This window comes from Schistocerca cancellata, chromosome 3, assembly GCF_023864275.1.
Source record: "Schistocerca cancellata isolate TAMUIC-IGC-003103 chromosome 3, iqSchCanc2.1, whole genome shotgun sequence".
NCBI lineage: Eukaryota > Metazoa > Arthropoda > Insecta > Orthoptera > Acrididae > Schistocerca > Schistocerca cancellata.
Window position 1 is genome coordinate 386,491,289 of NC_064628.1, and position 20,394 is coordinate 386,511,682.

General features: G+C 43.4%; 1 protein-coding gene across 2 annotated transcripts in view; it reads left to right on the forward strand.

Annotated features, from left to right (window-relative positions):
• Positions 1 to 19,467, forward strand: part of LOC126175094 (proton-coupled amino acid transporter-like protein pathetic) — a 426,893-nt gene extending 407,426 nt beyond the window's left edge. The window contains exons 9-10 of one of the 2 annotated variants that reach the window (XM_049921635.1): positions 9,900 to 10,072; positions 15,582 to 19,467. In XM_049921635.1, coding sequence (XP_049777592.1) covers positions 9,900 to 10,072; positions 15,582 to 15,823 — 415 coding nt within the window. In that variant the 3' untranslated portion in view covers positions 15,824 to 19,467. The remainder of the gene's footprint in view (positions 1 to 9,899; positions 10,073 to 15,581) is intronic. The other variant, XM_049921636.1, reaches the window with a different exon arrangement.
• The last annotated feature ends 927 nt before the right edge of the window (positions 19,468 to 20,394 follow it).

Below are 20,394 nucleotides of genomic sequence, written 5' to 3' on the forward strand. Positions count from 1 at the left end.
TATGAGGGCCTGGTTAGAGATTTCGCCTATGTGACGCAGCCCACATAACACAACTGTCGAGCAGTTCCTTCTTCATGCCAATTCTCTGCCGCACACTGCACGGGTAATGAAGATGCTCCTGCAGCGTTCCAAATGAGAAGTGTTTGATCACCCACAATACAGTCCGTAATTGGCTTCCCCTGAGTCTCATCTCTGCTCACAAGAACAGCTGGCTATGAAGACAAACTTTTTCCACAGACAACGAGCTGCAGTCCAGTGCAGGTAACTGGTCGAAAGCACAGGCAGCTGCTTTCTATGATGAGGATACTGGAAAGTTGATACAACACTACGACAACACTCCAAATTGGAGCGGCGACTATGTAGAGAAGTAGGTGGAAGGTATACCTAACTGTTGCAAATAAAACGTTTCTGGTTTACACTGTGGTCTCCATTTCGCAACCGATCGGAACTTACTAACTCTCGTATACCAATAGACGTCAACCATCTCTGCAATTATTTATCAACCTCTTGAACTAGTTACCTGGAAGTGGTACTGTACCACCTAGACCAGGGCTTAACAACCGGCCGGTTTTGAGCGCGAGTACTCGCGTCTGCTCAGGCACGTGCTCGCGAGCAGGTGCAAGGTCGCGGAGTAGGGAGGGAGGGGAGGGAGGGGAAATGCGCGCGCACGTTTGAATCTGATCTCGTGTTCTTAGCAGATTTAACTAGCCATCTGAATGCTTTGAACATTTCACTACAAGGTAAAGATCTGCTAATTACTCATTTCATAGATCGAATACGAGCTTTTAAAATGAAATTGACACTTTGGGTGAGTCAGCTGGAAACAGGAAACCTAGCTCATTTTCCTAAATTATCATCCATGCAATATGTTCACAAAGACTGTGAACGTTATTCACATAGTTTAGTTGATCAGCGCTTTCAAGATCTGACAGCACTAGACAGTGATTTTGATCTGTTCTCTCCATATTCAGCGAATATTTAAGAGATTCGTCCTGAGGTGCAGCAAGAATTTATTGACCTGCAGTGTGACAGAGAATACAGAGACAAATTTCAGAACAAGAAAAACATTTTGGAATTCTACAGACACTTCCCTCAGGATAGATTTCCTCGTTTGCACAAACTGGCATCTACAATAATATCAATGTTCGCTTCCACGTATGTTTGTGAACAACTGTTCTCTGCAATGAAATGTAACAAGACGCGGCTGAGAAACGCATTGTCTGATCGAAATTTAAACTGCATGCTGCGCCTAAAATGCACAAGAACAATTACTCCGAACATAGACGCAATTGTAAAGGGCAAAAAGTACAAGATAACCGAGAATCCCACACTTCTGTGACACCTTTTATGGTGCAACAGTTCACAAATTAATGCGAATGTAGAGGCATACACTAAGCTAATAAAATTATGTGGCATGTGTACATTCTCCTTTATTTGTTTCATTTGTCGCAGTAATAATTCTTGAGTGATATCCCTGCAGGTGGCCGCGGATTTACATTGACTGGCGGCAGCTGTTGTGTGCGCCACGTGACTTTCCCCACTCTCCGCTCTGGTCCGGTAGTGGGGGTAGCGTGCTCGCGTTGCTCCGTGCTCGCGCCTTGCTGCTCACAGCTTGCTCCGCGACCACGTATGTTGTGAAGCCCTGACCTAGACAATGTAACACAAGGAAACAAGTGACGATAGAGGTGCGGGGGGGGATTAATGGTCTTGTGGTTGTTGCAGTTGACCCGCACGTTAGCTTCCCGCGCAACCGCATGAGAAAGTAGTAAGTGGCAGTCCTTATCACATCTCTTCCATCAAGAGCTGCGTAGAAACGATTATGAGAATCATGTTAACTTCTGTACGTGGGCATTCAAAGAGGATACTCTAGATCTCTAATGTGTCTTGTTTAGTGAACCGTGGCCAGGTAAACCACCGAAATGTGCGTTATTGGTCTGTTGACAATGCCCGTTGGCTTCGTCAGTTGGAACGTTAGTTTCCATGGAGTGCAAACATGTAGTGTGGGGTAATGAACCATCTGCTCATAGGCCCGTGTTTCATAGATGGAACTCTGAATGCGCACAAGCATCGTAGCATCCTAACAGACTATCTTCCACGAATGCTACAAGATGTACCTCTGTAGCCTAGGAGGAACCTGTGGTACCAAGATGATGACTGCACGGAGTACTACAGCATCTCTTTACGAATTGCTTCAAAATCGTTGAATTTGACGCAGAGGACCTGTACATTGGCTGGCCCGTTCCCCAGATTTGACGTCCGTACTTTTTTTTCTGTGTAGAAAGCTGAAAGATGCTGTCTACGAGCACATAATAACTACACCGGATGATACACAACGACCTATTACTGCAGCCTCCTCGGACATCTTCGCTGAAATTCTAGCATGTGTGCAGCAGTCATTCTACACTCCTGGAAATGGAAAAAAGAACACATTGACACCGGTGTGTCAGACCCACCATACATGCTCCGGACACTGCGAGAGGGCTGTACAAGCAATGATCACACGCACGGCACAGCGGACACACCAGGAACCGCGGTGTTGGCCGTCGAATGGCGCTAGCTGCGCAGCATTTGTGCACCGCCGCCGTCAGTGTCAGCCAGTTTGCCGTGGCATACGGAGCTCCATCGCAGTCTTTAACACTGGTAGCATGCCGCGACAGCGTGGACGTGAACCGTATGTGCAGTTGACGGACTTTGAGCGAGGGCGTATAGTGGGCATGCGGGAGGCCGGGTGGACGAACCGCCGAATTGCTCAACACGTGGGGCGTGAGGTCTCCACAGTACATCGATGTTGTCGCCAGTGGTCGGCGGAAGGTGCACGTGCCCGTCGACCTGGGACCGGACCGCAGCGACGCACGGATGCACGCCAAGACCGTAGGATCCTACGCAGTGCCGTAGGTGACCGCACCGCCACTTCCCAGCAAATTAGGGACACTGTTGCTCCTGGGGTATCGGCGAGGACCATTCGCAACCGTCTCCATGAAGCTGGGCTACGGTCCCGCACACCGTTAGGCCGTCTTCCGCTCACGCCCCAACATCGTGCAGCCCGCCTCCAGTGGTGTCGCGACAGGCGTGAATGGAGGGACGAATGGAGACGTGTCGTCTTCAGCGATGAGAGTCGCTTCTGCCTTGGTGCCAATGATGGTCGTATGCGTGTTTGGCGCCGTGCAGGTGAGCGCCACAATCAGGACTGCATACCACCGAGGCACACAGGGCCAACACCCGGCATCATGGTGTGGGGAGCGATCTCCTACACTGGCCGTACACCACTGGTGATCGTCGAGGGGACACTGAATACTGCACGGTACATCCAAACCGTCATCGAACCCATCGTTCTACCATTCCTAGACCGGCAAGGGAACTTGCTGTTCCAACAGGACAATGCACGTCCGCATGTATCCCGTGCCACCCAACGTGCTCTAGAAGGTGTACGTCAACTACCCTGGCCAGCAAGATCTCCGGATCTGTCCCCCATTGAGCATGTTTGGGACTGGATGAAGCGTCGTCTCACGCGGTCTGCACGTCCAGCACGAACGCTGGTCCAACTGAGGCGCCAGGTGGAAATGGCATGGCAAGCCGTTCCACAGGACTATATCCAGCATCTCTACGATCGTCTCCATGGGTGAATAGCAGCCTGCATTGCTGCGAAAGGTGGATATACACTGTACTAGTGCCGACATTGTGCATGCTCTGTTGCCTGTGTCTATGTGCCTGTGGTTCTGTCAGTGTGATCATGTGATGTATCTGACCCCAGGAATGTGTCAATAAAGTTTCCCCTTCCTGGGACAATGAATTCACGGTGTTCTTATTTCAATTTCCAGGAGTGTAGTTTTAAAGTGAGTAGTGCGCAGCAAAAGCTCCCAAATCTCGGACAATTCTTGCTAGTATCTTAAATAAAAAATAATTACAGAAATTTAAAAAATATTGTTTCATGTATCCGGACTCAGAGTTAAAACAAAGAATATATATCGATAACTCATTTTGCGATACACCCATTTCTTCGTTTGTAATTAAAGCCTAAAGTCGATTCTCCACAGTAAGAAATCGGATAGTAAACGTCTACCTTCTTCTTGCTCGCTGTTTTTTTCCGGCTCGTCACGTTCAGTACTGTTTACTTTAGAGGTTTCCCATCCTCATTTTTGATGCAGGCTTAGAGCCGCCGCTGGCTGAGTTAAAAAACAATTTTTTTACTATTATTAGTTTTTACTTTTCTTTATTTGAAACGTACACAGTTACTAAACATCCTAATATTTCTTTAGTGTGTGATATTTTTCGAAACATGGCACCATGCAGAGAGCCGCATCACACTTTTTGTTGTGGCGTAGCAAGACAGCCACGCCACTCGGAAGTAGCCGAAAGGCACGCGTACACACACGCCGACTGGCGTGAAGTTTGAAACAGGATATGTTATGAATACACTAAAGAAAAGTATGCAGCTCCTCGGATACTTAACTTTATTCCATCATTGTGGTACATCGCTCTTGACGATACAAGTGAGACTATCTCCAGATACGGTTAATTACAATCACTGTAAGGCTAATGGCGCCTTGCTAGGTCGTAGTCATGGACTTAGCTGAAGGCTATTCTAACTGTCTCTCGGCAAATGAGAGAAACGCTTCGTCAGTGTAGTCGCTAGCAAAGTCGTCGTACAACTGGGGCGAGTGCTAGTCCGTCTTTCTAGACCTGCCATGTGGTGGCGCTAGGTCTGCAAGTACTGACAGTGGCGACACGCGGGTCCGACATGTACTAATGGACCGCGGCTGATTTAAAGCTACCACCTAGCAAGTGTGTTGTCTGGCGGTGACACCACACTTTTTACATCTTACGCGTGTCATTTTCCGTTGTGAATGAGCAGTACATATTACACAGCGTCTCTGGGGAAATCTCCCTTTTCTCCGTTGCTACGGGGAAACCTAGATAGTGACCCTCTTTATTCTGCAGTCGGAAACGGCTTTCTTCTTTGGTTGTCTGTGGGATCCCACTTTTACACGTCTGACGATGAAATTTATCAAGCAACTGATGGAGTATTTCCAAATGGTATTTCGCTAGTTGTACCTTCTGTTGTTTTTGTATTTCAAAATTAATTTTTGCATTAAGCACACACAAGTCAGTCAAATGAAAGAATACTTTTTTTTTGTTCCACTTCATTGTCTTTCGGATGCACTGTACAGAAGATAACAGCTTGTCTGTCTTGTCGACTGCTCCCATTTACTTATTATAGCTGACAACAAAGGTAGGTTTCAATTTGTTTTTGCCCGTTCTTTGTTATTTTTTCTCTGTCTTCACAAACTCTGGTCTATTTACGGTGGAAAGCATGATGACTTTATTCTTGTCCATCCATTTTAGTGCGATTAATGTTCCACAGGACTTCAAATGTATTTCCCCGTTTTTTTGCTACTCTGCCAATGGTGGTAGATGTTTCCTATTTTTGAGCACTGTTCCGACGGCGTTTGTTCGTTTAACATGGAGCCACAGGAAAAATTCTGGGGCCGAATAATAATTGTCTACATAAATGATATGACCTTTGTTGAGGCATGCCGGCCGAAGTGGCCGTGCGGTTCTAGGCGCTGCAGTCTGGAACCGCGAGACCACTACGGTCGCAGATTCGAATCCTGCCTCGGGCATGGATGTGTGTGATGTCCTTAGGTTAGTTAGGTTTAACTAGTTCTAAGTTGTAGGGGACTAATGACCTCAGAAGTTGAGTCCGATAGTGCTCAGAGCCATTTGAACCATTTTGTTGAGGCATGGCAATAACAAACTGGCAACAACATCGCCTGATTTTCCCCAATCATCATTTCCAGATTCTATTTCAGTGGTGGCACCAGTGTAGACAATATAATCCAAAATATAACTGATTTGTAAGTCACAAAGGGCGCAAATTCTTTACGCCAAAATGGCTAGCTTCATTTGGAATGTACTGCCTAAATCGGAGCCTTCCTTTGAAAAGTAGCAGACTTTCGTCGATCACCAGGTTTTCAAAGAGTGCTACTGACACGTGGAATTTATTTTTTGTGTGATCTACAAGGACACGTATTTTTACAAGAATATCTTGAGATGCGCTGGTATTGTCACTGAAGTGCAATAAACGCAGGATCAACTTGTACAAGTCCCTGTCCATTATCTTAGATAATACTGGTGTTTGACGCAAAGAATCTTTCGACCAACATTCATTCACTTCTAACTTTTTACTTCTAGGCATAAGCAGAGAACATGCTAGGAAGCAACAAAACTCTCCTGGCTCTATATGCTTCCAGCGTGCTAATCTCCCGGTTACTGTCGTCAGTTTTTCAGTAATAAATTTATAATAATTATTGATCTGTATACAGATGACAGAAACGAATTCCATGGATATGAAGCATAAAAAATCAAATTGACTCGCTGACTCTTCGATCTCTGCTTTTAACCTGCTAAATGTGTTCACAAAACGGTGTCGTTTTGTCACTGGATGATTCTCTGTAAAGTCATACATTCTTTTTCCTGACGAAATTTTACTTACGTCATCTTCTTTTCCGTTTTCAGAGGAAAAATCTTCTGTTCGTGAAGTCCAGGATTCAACAATACGTCCAGACGCGTCCAACTCTTCCTCGGAAATAAGCACCGACATATCACTACAATCTTCGTCGCTACTATTCATAAGAATATTCATGATTTCCTTGTGCAATAAATTGCGTTCCGACGTGGCAAGGATTACGCATGCGAACTCTGTCGTCTCACTAAAGCGAAAAGAGGACTGGCCGATTGTTAGACTCGTAAGCAAAAAGGGCCCAGAGATGACAACTTAATCGCTTTCCTACATTGAAAAGAAGACCAGATAATTACACTGTAGTCAGAAATGCGAACAACAGCGATTATCCGTTCTATTGTGTACGTTTACCTGCTCCCAAGCTCGGGCGTATATGAATGCCATTAGCCGTCTGTACTCTCCGCCTGCCCGGCGTACATGAATGCCCGTAGCCGTCTGGACCCCCAGCCCGCTGGGTGTACGTCTACGACCGTAGACGTCTGGTATTCCAACCTACTGGACATGCATGTACTCCAGTAGCCGCGAAAGGGTTAAAGACCGAATCTTATACACTACTGGCCATTAAAATTGCTACACCACGAAGATGAGGTGCTACAGACGCAAAATTTAACCGACAGGGAGAAGATACTGTGATATGCAAATGTTTAGTTATTCAGAGCATTCACACAAGGTTGGCGCCGGTGGCGACACCTAGAACGTGCTGAAATGAGGAGAGTTTCCAACAGATTTCTCATACACAAACAGCAGTTGACCGGCGTTGCCTGGTGAAACATTGTTGTGATGGCTCGTGTAAGGAGGAGAAAAGCGTACCATCACGTTTCCGACTTTGATAAAGGTCGGATTGTAGCCTATCGCGATTGCGGCTTAAAGTATCGCGACATTGCTGCTCGCGATGTTCGAGATGACTGTTAGCAGAGTATGGAATCGGTGGGTTCAGGAGGGTAATACGGAGCGCCGTGCTGGATCCCAACGGCCTCGTATCACTAGCAGTCGAGATGATACGCATCTTATCCGCATGGCTGGAACGGATCGTGCAGCCACGTCTCGATCCCTGAGTCAACAGATGGGGACGTTTGCAAGACAACAACCATCTGCACGAACAGTTCGACGACGTTTGCAGCAGCATGGACTATCAGCTCGGAGACCATGGCTGCGGTTACCCTTGACGCTGCATTACAGACTACAGCGCCTGCGATGGTGTGCTCAGCGACGAACCTGAGTGCACGAATGGCAAAACGTCATTTTTTCGGATGAATTCGGGCTCTGTTTACAGTATAATAATGGTCGCAGCCCTGTTTGGCGACATCGCGGTGAACGCACATTGGAAGCGTGTATTCGTCATCGCCATACTGGCGTATCAGCCGGTGTGATGGTATAGGGAGCCATTTGCTACACGTCTCGGTCACCTCTTGTTCGCATTGACGGCACTCTGAACAGTGGACGTTACATTTCAGGTGTGTTACGACCCGTGGCTCTACCCTTCATTCGATCCCTACGAAACCCTACATTTCAGCAGGATAATGCACGACCGCTTGTTGTAGGTCCTGTACGGGTCCTTCTGAATACAGAAAATGTTCGACTGCTCTCCCGGCCAGCACATTCTCCAGATCTCTCACCAACTGAAAACGTCTGGTAAATGGCGGCCGAGCAACTGACTCGTCACAATACGCGTCACTACTCTTGATGAACTGTGGTATTGTGTTGAAGCTGCATGGGCAGCTGTACCTGTACACGCCATCCAAGCTCTGTTTGACTCAATGCCCAGGCGTATCAAGGCCGTTATTACGGCCAGAGGTGATTGTTCTGGCTACTGATTCTTCAGGATCTATGCATCCAAATTGCGTGAAAATTTAATCACATGTCAGTTCTAGTATAATATATTTGTCCAATGAATACCCGTTTATCATCTGCATTTGTTCTTGGTGTAGCAATTTTAACGGCCAGTAGTGTATTTCCATATAAAAACTAACATTGTATTCACTGGCTAGAATTAACGGATTTAGTTATTTCGCTTTGTCTATTGAAAAAACTTTGTGAAATTGCTTTGCTTCTTTCCGTAGGTTTCTGTTACTATGAAGTGACAAAAGTCATGGGATAGCGATATGCACATATACAGACGACGGTAGTATCGCGTACAAAAGATATGACAGGGCAGTGGATTGGCGGAGCTGTCATTTGTACTCTGGTGATTGACGAGAGAGGGTTTCCTACGTAATGGCCGCACGACGGTGATTAACAGGCTCTGAACGTGGAATAGTATTTGCACCTAGACGCATGTGACATGTTGACTCAGAAATGCTTAGTGAATTCATTATTTCGAGATGCACAGTGACAAGGGTGTGCCGAATACCAAATTTCAGGCATTACCTTTCACCAGGGACAACGCAGTGGCCGACGGCCTCCGCTTAGCGATAGAGAACAGCGACGTTTGCGAAAAACTGTTAGTGCTGACAGACTAGCAACACTGCATGAAATAACTACAGAAATCAATGTGAGGCGTACGACGAACGTATTCATTAGGACAGTGCTGCGAAATTTGGTGTTAATGGGCTATGGTGGCAGACGACCGACGCGAGTGCATTTGCTAACGGCAAGACATCATCTGCAGCGCCTCTCCTGGATTCGTGACAATATCGGTTGGGCCCAAAACTACTCGAATACTCATAAGAGTTCCGATTTCAGTTGGTAAGAGCTGATGGTAGCGTTCGTTTGTGTCGTAGGCCCCACGAATCCATGGACCCAAGTGGTCAACAAGGCACTGTGCAAGCCAGTGGTGGCTTCATAGTGTTGTTGGCTGTGTTTAAATGGAATGGACATGGTTCCTTGGTGCAACTGAAACGGTCATTGACGATTTGCAGTCATTCATGCACTCCATGTTCCCAAGTACCGATGGAATTTTTATAATGACAATGCCCCATGTCATTGGACCACAATTTTTCACCATTGGTTTCTAGAACATTCTGGACAGTTCGAGCGACGAATCAGACCACACTGTTCACCCGACATGAATCCCATCGAACATTCATGGCACATAATCGAAAGGTCAGTTCGTGCACAGAATCCTGCACTGGCAACATTCGCAATTATGAACGGCTATAAGGGCAGCATGGCTCAACAGTGCTGCAAGGGACTTCCAACGACTTGTTGAGTCTACGCCACGTCGAGTTGCTGCAGTACGCCTGACAATATGAGGTACGACACAATATTAAAAGGTACCCCATGACTTTTGACACCTCAGTCATTTACAGGTTTTTGACACGAGGATCGTCTCTGCCAAGGTTACCGGCATGGTATTCCTAGTACCGCATGTAAACTAGCACACATTTTACTTGATTCTTCTTTGTACAAAAGCTCTCATGCGTCGTGGTGTTATTTGCAGCCTGGCGCAGGTGGTGAAGCTGCTGATCGCGGCGGCCATCTTGTTCACGTACGGCCTGCAGCAGTACGTGCCCACGCAGATCGTCTTCTCGCCAGAACTGCGCTCCTGGCTGGGCAGCCGCTGGGAGACCACAGCCGAGGTCGCCTACCGGCTGCTGATCGCCGTCCTCTCAGGTCAGCGCTGGTGCACGAGCCGACAGCTCAGTCTCTTTCCTGAGTCTACCGCCGGGTGGTTATAATTAACGTGCAGCTACTCACGGGGCTACAGTGTGGCCTGCAATGATCGCAGGGCAATGAAACTTGTTAGATACTCTACTGAGTTAATGTGCAACCGATTTACGCTGACAAAAAAGAAAAAAACTAATTCCAATTTGGGCCACCAGGTGCAAATCTGGCGCTGATCTCGTCGATGTCTCTGGTGCTCGTACTGAATAAATTATGTAAGCGGTGGCTAATAATAACATCAGGGCTGGCGCAAGCCCCAGTGCCGCCTCGTGCGAGCTGCTAAATTGCCGCCCCCTTTTCTTTTCTACAAAACGTTTGTGGAATTTTATTTAAATAAATCTGTAGGAAATGTCAGCAGTCAATCGCAATTTTTGTTTTTACTTTTCAGATCTACCTAGGTTTCGGCCACTGAGCGGCCAGTCGCAAAGCTTTTAATATCTGCTTACATCTAGTGTGCGAGTAGTATTGTCAAACAAAAGTGCCGGTCAGAGTTTAATTGTTGCTCATGCACGCGGAGACAGGTGTTTCATGGCTCAAAAACCAAAACGTCCGACTATCACTCAGAAATGAGTAGCAAAAATTTTCAAAAATACGTCGAAACCCAACTTATGCCAGGCTTATTAGCAACGTCTTTATCCCTTGTAATTACTCGCAGCGTATTTACCCATTCGGAATGCCTCTATCCATTGTAGGTGTTGAACATGTATGGCTGTAGTAATGTTCAACCATTTTTTTCCATAATGCGGGAAGAATAGAACACTGCCATTGAAGGGCTTAACAAAACTGTTTCAGGCTTAACATGTAACCGCAGTATCTAACATTGCATTCGAATTTCCAAATTAGATTTCGTCTTCTGCAAAATTAGTTGTGAGTAAAAGCACGGCGCGTAACAGGCTGGCAGTGCTCCACTCATAAGAATACTGGCGTGTACGCCAGACTGCTCCCCCCTCTCTGTTCTTCCGGCGTAAGCACGACGGTGCTGCCACAGTGGCGAGGAAGAAATTAGTCCTCCTCCCTCCCCTTGTTCAACAGCGGCGGCCGGCAGGTAGTCGAGGCGCCATGCCACAGTTCCCGAAGCCGCTCCCTCCGAGATTTGGTTTCGAATCCCCTTTTTGGCATGAATGTTGAGTTTGTCCTAAAAAAAAAAATAAAAAGGAAAAAAAGGGTGGGGGGCGACAAATTTGCTGCCCCTCGGAAAGTGCCGCCCCGTGTGGCCGCACGTTTCGCACGTGCCTTGCGCCGGCCCTGAATAATATCAACGTTATGCCTTTTCCACTTATTTGACATTTTTGTCCCAAGTTCCGTTAGTAATCCATCAGATATGGAACGATTTCATCTTGCTTTCAGCGGCTAGAATTTTATTTTGTAACATCTGCAAAACATATTACAACGTAATGAGAACAATTTACAGTGGAATTAACTGTATGTACAAAAATTTTTGTAGTTTATTTGACATTAATATACCTTACTTTCAAGATCTTTAACAAACAGACTGAGATAAAATGTAATATGTACAATCGCACAATTAAAGAACAACTAGCCATCGATACTAGTCAATATTCCAATTTGTGCTGCAATTTTGAGTGGAATGCACATCGACATATACATCTACATCGATACTCTGAAAATCACATTTAAGTGCCTGGCAGAGGGTTCATTGAACCACCTTTACAATCCTCTGTTTCTCCAACCTCGTATTAGCGCGTGGGAAGAACGAACACCTATATCTTTCGGTACGAGCTCTGATTTCCATTGTTTTATCGTGGTGATCGTCTCTCCCTACCTAGGTTGGTGTCAATAAAATATTTTCGCGTTTGGAGGAAAAATCTGGTGATTGCAATTTCGTGAGAAGATAGCTCCGCAACGAAAAACCATTTTAATAATGTCCACCCCAAATCCTGTATCAATTCAGTTACACTCTCTCCGCTATTTCGCGATAGTACAAAACGTGCTGCCCTTCTTTGAACGTTTTCGATGTACTCCGTCAGTCCTTTCTGGTAAGGATCCCACACGGCGCAGCAGTATTCTAAAAGTGGACGGACAACCGTACTGCAGGCAGTCTCCTTAGTAGATCTGTTACATTTTCAAGTGTCCTGCCAATAAAACGTAGTCTTTGGTTAGCCTTCCCCACAACATTTTTTATGTGTTTCTTCCAATTTAAGTAGTTCGCAATCGCAATTCCTAGGTATTTAGTTGAATTTACGGCCCGTAGATTTGGCTGATTTATCGTGGAACCGAAATTCAACGTGTTCCTTTTAACACTCATGTGGATGACCTCACACTTTTCGTTATTTATGGTGAATTGCCAATTTTCGCACCATAGAGGTATCTTTTCTAAACCGTTTTGCAATTTGTTTTGATGTTCTGATGACTTTGCTAATGGTAAACGACAGCATCATCTGCAAACAACCTAAGATGGCTGCTCCGATTTGTTCCCCAGCATAGATAAGAAACAGTAAAGGGCTTATAACACTAACTTGAGGAAAGCTAGAAATCATTTGTGTTTTAATCGAGGACTTTCCTTCACTTACTACGAACTGGGACCTCTCTGTCAGGAAATCACGAATCCAGTTACATAACTGAGACAATATTCCATAAGCACGCAATTTCACTACAAGCCGCTTGTGTGGTAAAGTGTCAAAAGCCTTCTGGAAATCCAGGAATACGGAAACTATTTGAAATCCCTTATCAATAGCACTCAAAATTTCATGCGAGTAAAGAGCTAGTTGTGTTTCACAAGAACGATGCTTTCTAAATCCATATTGAATGTGTGTCAATAGACCATTTTCTTCGAGTTAATACATAATGTTCGAACACAATATATGTTCCAAAATCCTGCTGCATATCGACGTTAATGATATGGGCTTGTAATTTAGTGGATTACTCCTACTACCTTTCTTGAATATTAGTGTGACCTGTGCTACTTTCCAGTCTTTGGGTACGGATCTTTCTTCGAGCGAACGGTTGTATATGATTGTTAAATATAGAGCTATTGCAGCAGCATACTCTGAAAAGAAACCAATTTGTAGACAGTCTGGTCCAGAAGACTTGCTTTTATTAAGTAATTTAAGTCGCTTCACTACTCTGAGGATATTAACTTCTGTGTTACTCATGTTGGCAGGTGTTCTTGATTCGAATTCTCGCTGTGTGTAGTAACTCTGCGTTGGCAGCACTATCTTCGATAGTATCTCAATTGCTACCGTGCAGAGAAGGCTTTGATTGTGTCTTCCTGCTAACATGCTTCACATACGACCATAATCTCTTTGGATTGTCTACCAGGTTTCGAAACATAGTTTCGTTGTGGAACCTAATAAAAACATATCGCTAAATTTCGAGCTTCTATAAAAGATCGCCAATCTTGGGGAAATAACACAACTACAAGTTTGCACTTACAGTACATACAGTAAATGTCTAAAAAGGTCGAGGAAATTTTTATTTCTGAGGTCTGTTTATTCACTGAGTACAAATTGTGGTTGTTCTTTTTCAATTTCTTCTAGAATCTCCATTAATCTGCATTTCTCCACCCTATGCATGTACATTTGAAGATTCCTGGATGCTGTTGGTGTTATCATTATAGTTTTGTAGTTGTCCACTACATGAAGATTTACATTTTATATGACATCTCGCAACATCGTATAATACTTTGTTATCTCTGCCTGTATGTCAAAATCTGTTAAGTACGATACATGAATCTTAAAAAGAAAAAAGAAGATGTAATGTACAGCTATAAAACTAAGTGTACCTACTGTTAATCCCACTGCAAAGGGTTCTCATGTCGTTGTATTATGTTTTGTAGATGCCTGAAAATGGGTTAATCCCGAAATTGAAATCGCAAAACAAAATTCTATCAATTGGAAGCAAGATGAAATCCTTTAAAAACCATATATAAGCTGTGGACCTGTAGTTCAAGAAAATAATTTCTATGTGTGTTCCTTGCTTTCACAGCGCTAGATTTGCACCTGGCGGGAGAAACTGGAACTAATGTTTTCCAATGTAACTCGGTTCCGCATTAACGCACTAGCATATCTACCAAATTTCTCTTCCATAATTACAGGCCATACTGGACTTCTGTGAGTAGTTGCACTTTATTGATAACCACATGGTCCATCTTTTCAGGGAAATAATCTTGCATACTGACTTATGTAACATACATTAGAATCTACCTTCTTTTATTATGCCAGAAGTATTCAAAATACTTGGTTCAATTTTTTTTATTTGTAGGCCCAGGCCACCAAACGCATTTTAAAAATATGTGACAAATGTCAGTTTTGACAGTAACTCGAATACATCTATACATAATTTAGTTACAACAGGGCAACAGCTGTGATGAACTTCTTCAAAGAAAGAAGTTTCCTGGGTTGACTTTACTCATTTATATTTTATTGTTGCTTTGGGTTCTTCGGCGTTTCTGCTGTGAAGCCATTTTCAAGGAACTGCATACATATGAGAAAAAATAATTAGGATCATACTGATTTTGTTTCTCTCGTTTGTATAACCTTGACCAAAGCCTGTCGAGACAGGTTTTCTGATATGGATGTGTTTGTTCTGAAAATGGCTACTCACCAGAAATGTCAAAGTAAACAAAATAAAAATAAGATGGAAATGTGTAAGAGCAAATATAGGAAAGTTTTTTCTTTCAAGAAGTTAAACCATATTCTTGAAAATCGCTACACAGTCAAAATGTGCAGTAGTGAAAAATCATAATAAAAGGAAATTCTAATCCAAGCTACAACAGCTACTGCAGCAGATAAAAGTTATTCTAAGAACATCAGTTATTTGTTGTATATATCCCAATCTCTGTCTGCCCCTATAATTTTTATGACAAACCGCTCACCGTAGTACCATGGTAGCTATTCCCTCGTTTCTTATCACACTATTCCTTCTTCTATTTAGTTTCTTCCACATATTTCTTTCCTTGAAAAATCTGTGGAGAATCTGTTCATTTCTTATCTTGTCTGTCCTCTCAATTCTGAGCAGGCTGTCTCTTTTTGCCTGTGATAGTCTGCATCTTGTATCCCCCTTGTTCTGTCCCAGGGGTTCATTAAGCAATTAGTATAACAATAGGTTTTACTCTGAATGTATGCTTGCCCTTGATGTACGCAACCCACACGAACAATGTGTGCCCATGCCACCATTGCCCTACTACTTAGGGCCTGTAGCTGTGACCTATCAGTTGCGCCTTGACTTCATATGCGTATAACCCTAAACATGGGTCTCATACTAGCCCCATTCCTGATATGAATTGCCTACTTCACCGATTTTTGGCTCCATCTCATCTCTTCAACCCGCCTGACAGTACCTGCACACTTCATCAGCTTGTCTATACCCTACAACTTTGTCCTGTGTGCAATTTGAGCACTACTTTGCTGTTCCTCTGTCCTTACGCGGTCACCACAAGGTCAGTCCGTCCTTCGCTGCTGCCCACTACATGAAGCGCCCTCCTTTCGCTTTGTTGCAGTGGCGGTGGCGGCGGCGCTGCCCAACCTGGGCCCCGTCATCTCGCTGGTGGGCGCCGTCTGCTACTCGACGCTCGGTCTGCTGTGGCCCGCCGTCATCGAGACGGTGGCGCTATGGGAGCGAGGCGTCGGTCCGGCCTCGTGGCACCTCTTCAAGAACGCGCTCATCGCCGTCTTCGCGGTCACCGCCCTCGTCTCCGGTTCCTACGCCAGCATCCTTGAGATCGCAGAGGCCTACGGCTGATGACGTCACCGGCAGCCCGCGTCTACCGCGGCCGTGTGTCCGAATACGCCTCCCACATCGCTGCCGGGCACACAGCAGACACACAGTGTTATTTATGTTCTCTCATCTCCTATACATGCCATGACTGTGCGACCTCTCCCCCGAGGACGCAAACAAGCAGATGCTGGTTGGAAACTGATTTTAGAAAACCGACCATTAAACTGCTCCTGGAAAGTATTTCTTTACCTCAAGCTCTGCTAGTGATCCTAACATACCAGTGACAAAACGTCTTGCCAAAACCCAAGAATCTCCGGCCAAGACAAGAAAGCAATCACCCGGTGATAGGCGAGCGTTCCTACATACCCCATATCCATTCTCAGATTCATTGTTATTTATGTTTTTCCATAACATGTTTGTTTGCATGGCTATCTTCGTAGCAGCTGTTAAAATCAATTATTATTGGTTCTTCATCTGAAGATCGCTGCAAACAATTGAAGAGTGTTTTGTACCACATGCATTCCGCTTTTCTCTATAAAGCATCTTCTGTGGTCATTCTGCAAATATTGATACATATTTGTATATTTTTGGACTCTCTTAGATCAAAAACAGTACTTTGTTTACAAAATTGGAGTGCAGGGGAGAACAGTGGTTTGCAAAATGTGTCAAACAGGTGCAGGAACATCGTAAATTTGAAAAAAAAGTACTCTTTTTAATCTAAAGCAACCAAAGATATACAAACATCTATCCATGTTTGCAGAATGACCACAGCAGATGCTTTGTAAACAAAAGCAAAACGTGTCTGGTGCAAAATCCTCCTTAATCAACTACAGTAAGCTTAAGATGGAGAAATCACTACCAATTGATATTCTTCCATATTTATCTCCACCACAACTACGTGAAATGCCTGTAGCAACAGCAAAAAATAATTTCTCCGTTTCTTGGTGGATACTGATTTTAGGAATTATTTCTGTGAGCTTCACATGAGGTGAAGCTTCAGAGGATAAATCAATAACAATTGTTATTCTTCCATATTTATCTCTACCACAACTACGTGAAATGCCTGTAGCAACAGCAAAAAAAGTTTTTCCGTTTCTTGGTGGAAACTGATTTTAGGAATTATTTCTGTGAGCTTCACATGAGGTGTCTGGTAGATCCTTCCTGCAAGATGTTCTCCTAAATTATCGTTTGGTCATAAACTGTATTTACCAATGACCAGTTTTCTTTTCCTTGCGCAATTTAGCTCTTTGAAAAATACCGTTGCTGCTTCTGGATCCTTAGACAAAATAACAGTTTAAAATTAGATCATTATTCCACACAGGCTGTTAAAAATCATCAATTGTTCCTAACTATGACTGACAGTATCAGCCTTTATGCCATTGTCAGACATCATGAGAACATACCAGGGACGTAAAAGCAATAGAAAAATATTACAGAAGTGTGAAGATCAATATATATAGATCATACCTGCAAGATGCATCAATCCTAGTGTTTTTATACCTTTATCACTGTTGTCAAACTTATTTCAAAAAAATTTATCGAAATTGTCATTTAATTACTTGGAATGTCATCTGTACGTGCTCTCAGACTTCAGTCCCCAATGTCACTGAAAATGGTTAACCTAAGTAACACTTTGAGTCGTCGGAAGAGATGGTAGACTTGCAGAGCGAAATGAGAAGTAACGCGGGGATCATCAAACGACTCCCATGGCAATTTTTTAGTTATTTCTGTTGTGTGTGCATCTTTGAGCTGTTTCGGTACCATTAATAACACAGTTTACTACAGCTAAGAGTTTTATTCGTAATTCTCAACGTTTCCCAACATACTTCTCGGATATCAGAGGAATATAGCTTATCAGGAACAGGAATTTCTTCTCTCATGAGAGCATTGTTGTAATTTTCAGTCTACATTACAGATAAACTGCTTCTCTGTTCATTATTAGTATTTCAGCGGGCTTGCTTGAAGTCACAACACCATACCACCACTTTTCCTTCACTCGTGACAATACCTCCAGATGTTTCACGCAGCTGATACTTGATTTTGGTAGGATTATGTTCCTAAAGAAATGTAATTGCTCGCCCATTTCACCATTTACTGCATGAAAATTATTAGTACGGCACTATGTTACGCTGATTACAAAGACAGATAACAATAACCTGTAGGCAAGTGATGGAGTAACGCTCCCAACAGGCTATTTAATATTATTATGGGTGCGGAAACCAATCATTACTGCAATCAGTTTTTTTATATGCAAATGTACCTCCGTTTTGAACGAAGTCTCTTACTGAAGTTAACATAACACCTTTTGCGAAATATTTTCAATGAATGAGCTTGTCACTTAACCTTTACCATAATTTATTTTATAATACAGTATTAGACGTGATGAAGTTACCACAAACATTTAGTGTTACACTGATTAATAACTGCTTTGCTAACCCTTCTGCACTAAAGGAAAGCTACTTCACTTCATCAAGTTAGGTTGCCTGTTTTAAAGTGCATGAAATCTTTTCAGGACTAGTTTTATTTTGCTATGTAGTAAATAAATTTCTTGTACACTACAAATAATTACGCATATTTGTACTTAACGCAAAAGCATTGCTTATAAATGCTTCTGCCAAAGAAAATACATATAGAGCCACAATATACATGCTACGACAAGAACAAGTGTTCCACGTTAAACATGTAGTACTTTGGTCGATGTATTGTCAGGTTGTGTACCTCAGCAGGCCATGAAAAAAATGTTAATCCTTCCGAGGAGATGAATATATATGACATATTATAAATTGATTGATTGTGGATTATTACGACTATCGCCATGGTCTTTAGACTAATGGTAGCGGCTGTGTCTACATATTCACTGATCTCAACGTGTTCGAGTGTTTCGTCACTGCTGAACCATGAAGAGTGCTGAGATATCTGGAATCATGCCCTGGAGATAACCTGTATTCAGTTCAGTTGCTGGGTGAACCCTGCATATTGGACATTGATTAACTGAGGCAGCGTTTCACTGTTTTTTTTTATCGTATGAGCTGTGAATATCGTGTGATATTTTTCCAGTACAAAGGTTTCTAAGCGGCTGCATACAAGGAGGCAGACGTCCAATGATGTACTAGCTTGCAGTTCAGTTTACTGTGATAAAATTCTGTAGGCTACGAGAACTTCTGTTCCTTGTCGAGTGAGTAACGCATGTACATACGAACAAGTGCTGTATGCTAGCGTACGAGCTCGTAGAACGAGAGACAGTGTAATTCGGACACTGAGATGAAAACTATGAAGTGGATATTTATTGCAAGTAATTGTGTACCTGAAAATGGCAGCTGTTCATAATAAATGCAAGAATCTATTTCCACTGCATCATGTAACCATCAGCTCAAGGTGACAGTCATTTCCAGTGAAATTAATGTTGCTAAAAACATTTTTTCAAGTAAATTATTTACCATGTGGGAATAAATTTTTGCTTCAAAGTGATAGCTTTACCGAGTGTTGCATAGAAAAGAGACTGTAACATCGATCTGTTCTGACTTGTTGAATTGGCACTATGTTGTTATCCATAAATATTTTTGTGAGTATAATATATTTCTGTTAGAAAATAAAATAAATGTATTAAGTGTTAGTTCGCCTCACGTTTTACTACGTTATCCTCTTTTTACTAACTGTCCTGAATAGAATGTCTTTCCATATTTGTTGCAATTGTTTTAGGTATATGGGCAAATAATGTATGCTTTATTATCTCTGAATTCCAGTCATCTTCAGAGAATTCTCACAGACAAAAATTGAAAACATAATACATTTGTTTCCAGTTATTTCTTCTACCTTTCGTTGCACTCGTTTAGAGTACATTTTTTTTTAAAATGACGGACATAACATTTAATACCCAAGACGATAGCACCACATGGCCACATAGACGACACGTAGAGTACTGAGTAAATTTCCTGACAGATCACGGATTGCGTAACGCCTTGACTACATATTGAATCACAACCTGGTCATTACCTGACGTCTTTATCTCACCTCAGAAGTAAGAGAAAACAAAACACATCACACTAGCGCAGTTAATGCAAAAATAACATTTCATCCAGGTTTTCAGGACGCCGAATATTTTCTACCCAGAAAGCTACAAGCAAAATAAAATAAACAAAATAAAAACTATTAAAGGTTAAACCATATCAGTAGAAAATAAGTATAGTATTACCAGAACTTCGACTTTCTAAAACTTTATATATACCAAATGAACATTTTTCATACATACTATATACACTCCTGGAAATGGAAAAAAGAACACATTGACACCGGTGTGTCAGACCCACCATACTTGCTCCGGACACTGCGAGAGGGCTGTACAAGCAATGATCACACGCACGGCACAGCGGACACACCAGGAACCGCGGTGTTGGCCGTCGAATGGCGCTAGCTGCGCAGCATTTGTGCACCGCCGCCGTCAGTGTCAGCCAGTTTGCCGTGGCATACGGAGCTCCATCGCAGTCTTTAACACTGGTAGCATGCCGCGACAGCGTGGACGTGAACCGTATGTGCAGTTGACGGACTTTGAGCGAGGGCGTATAGTGGGCATGCGGGAGGCCGGGTGGACGAACCGC